Source organism: Castanea sativa, chromosome 2, assembly GCF_040712315.1.
Source record: "Castanea sativa cultivar Marrone di Chiusa Pesio chromosome 2, ASM4071231v1".
Classification (NCBI taxonomy): Eukaryota; Viridiplantae; Streptophyta; class Magnoliopsida; order Fagales; family Fagaceae; genus Castanea; species Castanea sativa.
In genome coordinates this window covers 43,022,232-43,026,359 of record NC_134014.1, presented here as the reverse complement: position 1 = coordinate 43,026,359, position 4,128 = coordinate 43,022,232, and the positions used below count along the sequence as shown (strand labels likewise).

The following is a 4,128-nucleotide window of genomic DNA, read 5'->3' as shown; positions in this document are numbered from 1 at the left end:
TTTAATATGCCCTCAACGGTCTATTCAACTGGTGTTGAAACCGTCTGAGGCATTATTGGTGGCATTGAATGATCCTGGTATCCTCGTCGGTGACGTGGATATCTGCTTTGGTTCATCTAAGGGAGTGGTATCGTCTGCAGTATTGAACTCGTCTGTAGTTGATTTCCTCAGTCCCATTAGAAAATATCCTGCCTGTTCTAACAACACGTATTGCAACAATAAAATTAAAAGACCCCAACAACAAGTATTCTTAAGTACACCCAGAGGAGGGAAAAATGTGGAGAAAACATGTCGCTAGAGTGCGTTTGGTAAGCGTAATGGAAGTCCTTTTATTTACTTTATTTCTTTTTGTGAACTCATTTTAACGGGAACATCCTCACTTTTCTGTGTGAACAAATACTGTGAGAACAAAGCGAATCCAAACTCACACCAAATGAACGACATTACCACAATTGGATCGTTTTTAGAAGCTTCTATCTCTTTTTTCTAAATTAAAAAACATGCGTTTTCTGCATTTGAAGTAGAAGCCAATCTATTCCACACATTATGAGGACAAGACATTTATGCATGGACTTGGCGTGTAAAGAAGAATATGGCTCTGATAAAAGATTAAAACGTCCCTCTGTTCATTTTTGTCCACCATAGGATCTTTTATGCTTTTGTATGATTTCTAGTCTCAACCTGTATAATTACAAGCTTTGTCAAACTTTCGCACCCAAGTACAAGTTTCACGATTTGACTATATTGCGGGCAGGTTTGAAAGAGAAACATGGTTTGCAAGATAAAAAAAAAATATAAGTCTGTGTTGGACTTTGTATATCCAAAAAGGTAAAATTGTGTGTTCGGTAGAGCTAATTTTTACTAATTAATTTTGTTTTTAACAAAACCAACAAAAACACGTCTTTATATTTTAAATTAAAAAAAAATTTTAAATCACAAATTAGTCAGATAAGTTGAAAATAAACTCATCAACCAAAAAAGCTAAAATCCGTTGAAAAATTAAAAAATGTGAAATGATAATAAAAAGAGGGAGTTAAGTTTTTCAAAGCTTGGATTGTGCTTGCTTGACATAATTGCGTGGCCGCAAATTCTTGTCGGTCATGAATAACCCACTAAGAAAAAAAACCCAAATGGGTGCGTAAGTGTGTAGGTGTTGGTACACATTCTAAATTATTCGTAATGAGGAAAGCAATGAATAGATATCAGATTCAACCACTCTCTCTCTCTCTCTTTCTCTCACTACATAGTTTCAAGACAAGAGTAGCGTCCGAGTGTAATTGACGCAGCCACATGTGTGAATGGCGAATTTTTAAAATGATGGGAGAGTCTTTTGAAGCGGGACCACAAATGCATACTAACAAGGTTGACGTTAAGGCAAAGGCAAAGGCAAAGGCAAAGGGAGGCAAAGCAAAGGAACAAAAATGTGAACGTTGGTGTGGGTCCCAGCAATGCCGGAACCTTATCAATTCCGCACCCACCCATTTTGACTTTGCCATATGAGTTTTCATTAGGGGTGGGCTTGAGCCCCTTCTGGACCAACCATTTCTCCTCAAGTCTCCTCCAAATTCAGCCAACCCTTTTCCCAGAAGCCAAACAAGCCAACAAAGATGCATTAAAAAACTCTCTTTCTCTCTCTTTCTCTTTCCTTTCATTTTCCTCACCCATCACCAACCTTCATCACTAAACACTATAAATTTGGCCGTCCCAACTGGCAACTGCCACCACATTTCCTTTTGGTCAACCGTCCCATACACGACATGTTGGTCCACTTCTTTTCATTTGTTTGACCCAGTCCTTTTCTTTTCTTTAATTATTTTTTTCTTCTTTGTTTACTATTTCAATCAAAGAAAAAAAGCTTTGGGTGATGGGAAAATAAAGTAAGAGGTAGGCATCCAAGACAAAAACCAAAGATAAAGCAATCAAATACAAATATCAATGAGAATTATAGAATAGATAGGATAGGAAGTAGGAACTCACTTTTTTTTTTTCTTTGGATACTGAAATCTATTACCAAATCCACCATCTTTCTCCTTTTCCCCATTTTTTTTTTATATATAATTATAATGGTTGCATAGAGTCAAAGAGAGAGAAAGGAATCCAATTGTTACAGGCAATTTTGAACTAACCCACTAATCTCCTTCGAGATAGAGTTGAGTCCGACAGGGCCAGCTAATGATGCTTGCTACAGCCTCTAGCTAGTGACACATAAAAGCTCCGTAGCACTGTGATTTAACTTTTTGTTTTTTGTTTTTGATGGTGCTTGATCTTGATGATCTAAGATGATTCAAGGATAAGATTGGAAGCCTCAGCAACAGAGAGAGAGTGGTTGTGCTCGCCTTCGTAGGTCACCACTAGCATGGCTGGATCATCCAGAGCTCTCTCAACATGTTTACGTGCTGGACACCCTCTCACGCTGCTGCACTTGTAGTATCCCCTGTTATACAACGCACACAATTAGAACAAACTTTAGATGCTGAATCTCACTTTTCCAATTTTGGCACCAAAGCACTACAGAGTATACAGCTATATGTCTATGGCCTTTAACTTGAAATTTTACAGATATGAAAAAAGCATACTGATGCTTAATAATTCAATGGTTAGGTAATCTGTTGAAAACATTAGGAAGTGTCATTTGAGCTTAAGGAGTTATAGATTTAAAAGGACAAATCTAAAATTGAAAGGATCTAAAATTACATACCTTGGGTGAGGAGAGCCCTTAATGGGTTTCTGTCCGTACTTCCTCCAAGAATAATCGTCAGGTGGAATATCAGCCATCTTCAAGCTAATCGCAGGGACCCTCACTACCCTTTTCAATCTCAATTTTCTGCTAAACCAAAAGAAAATGTAAAGAAAAAAATAAAGTCAAAATCAGACCAGAAATAAAAGACCAAAGAGTCAGAGACAGAGACACAGAGGAGATAGACCAAGTGACCAACCTTTTCTTAGAACAATGGCATCGGCCGGAGGAACCACCGCACTTGCCGGAACCTAAGTTTTCGGAGCTGCACTTCCTCTTCAACGAAGCGGTGGACAAAGGTGGCTTTCCGACCGAAGAAACCTGGGACAGATTCGTAATCTGAAACGCAGATGAAGAGGAAGGTTGTTGCTTGCTGTCCGTGTCGCCAGTCAAAGATGACATGAACGAAGTCGCAGCAGAAGAGTACGAGAAATTAATGGTCGTCGTTGACGAGTCCTTCCTCTCAATCACACCATTTTTGGGCATAAACGACTCGCCGTGGTATTGAGGAAGAGGTGGGATCTGCTGGATCGGGGTGGCATGGTAAACTCTAGGCTCAGGAGCTGACCTTTCTTGACTTTGATTTGACACCAGAGGTGGTGGAGGAGCCAAAGGGGCTCTTCTGAAACGAGCATGGCCTGTTCTGGTCCGACCCAGAAGAGAAATTACCTTCTTGAACTTCGAAACGGCGACGTCCGCTACAGCTTTACAGTCCCTCTCCATTTCAGAGGACGATTGGTTTTGGCTTTGGCTTTGGTATTGCTGTTGTTGTTGCTGCTGCTGCTGCTGACTCTGAGATAGCAATCTGATGAGCTTTTCAACGCTTTCGAGCCCAGAAGCTGCTTCTTGCACAGCGTTCTCTTCCATTTTTGCTGAGAAATTGTTGTTCCTATAGTCCATCATGAACTCCACGGCCATTTTTCAAAACCATACAGCACCAAAAAAACAAAAAACACAAAGGTAAAAGGGAAAACGAGGAGAGAGTTTCAGTTTGATTGATTGATAAAAAGGAAAGTCTATGGTCAAAGTGATTGGCAATATATTTAGGCCCACACTGTGACTGGCCTGTCACGCTAGCACTTGCCGTCAAACGTAGGTGCGAATAAGATCTAACCACACACGACATTTTTATTGAGAACCGTGTACAAATACCAACTATTTATATATATAAATAACCCATTTATAAAAATTAAAGACCTGTTCCTGAATGAATGAATGATGAGACCTATGCTATTGAGTGCATTATTAAACAAACTGGTCTTTGATGATCGTTGGCAGATTGGAGGACATCAGGTCAAACCAATACTATTAACCATTCGATTTGGAAACTCTGTAGAAAAAGGAATGGAGAGGTTTTAGTTGTTGCCAGCACGGTAGAGTTGACCTTGCTT

The 4,128-nt window shown here is 39.6% G+C and overlaps 1 protein-coding gene across 2 annotated transcripts; it reads right to left on the bottom strand.

Moving 5' to 3' along the window:
- Positions 1–1,961: 1,961 nt before the first annotated feature.
- On the bottom strand, positions 1,962–3,870 carry LOC142624401 (putative WRKY transcription factor 15). Of its 2 annotated transcripts, none has more exons than XM_075797968.1 (3): positions 2,937–3,870; positions 2,699–2,824; positions 1,962–2,434 (listed from the first exon to the last, which is right to left on the bottom strand). In XM_075797968.1, exons 1-3 carry the CDS (start codon positions 3,653–3,655, stop codon positions 2,275–2,277), a joined length of 1,005 nt encoding a protein of 334 aa, XP_075654083.1. In that variant the 5' UTR covers positions 3,656–3,870; the 3' UTR covers positions 1,962–2,274. The 2 variants fall into 2 exon arrangements, with proteins under 2 accessions (XP_075654083.1, XP_075654082.1); XM_075797967.1 differs by having other exon boundaries at positions 2,699–2,827; positions 2,937–3,756.
- Positions 3,871–4,128: the final 258 nt, after the last annotated feature.

What these genes read in the sequence shown, in the direction of transcription:
- LOC142624401 (XM_075797967.1), bottom strand. Translation starts at nt 3,655, where the DNA reads ATGGCCGTGGAGTTCATGATGGACTATAGGAACAACAATTTCTCAGCA. An exon ending in TGCCATTGTTCTAAGAAAAG is followed by an intron (nt 2,828 to 2,936) that starts GTTGGTCACTTG and finishes CTTTTGGTTTAG; the next exon opens with CAGAAAATTGAGATTGAAAA. An exon ending in AAGGGCTCTCCTCACCCAAG is followed by an intron (nt 2,435 to 2,698) that starts GTATGTAATTTT and finishes GTTGTATAACAG; the next exon opens with GGGATACTACAAGTGCAGCA.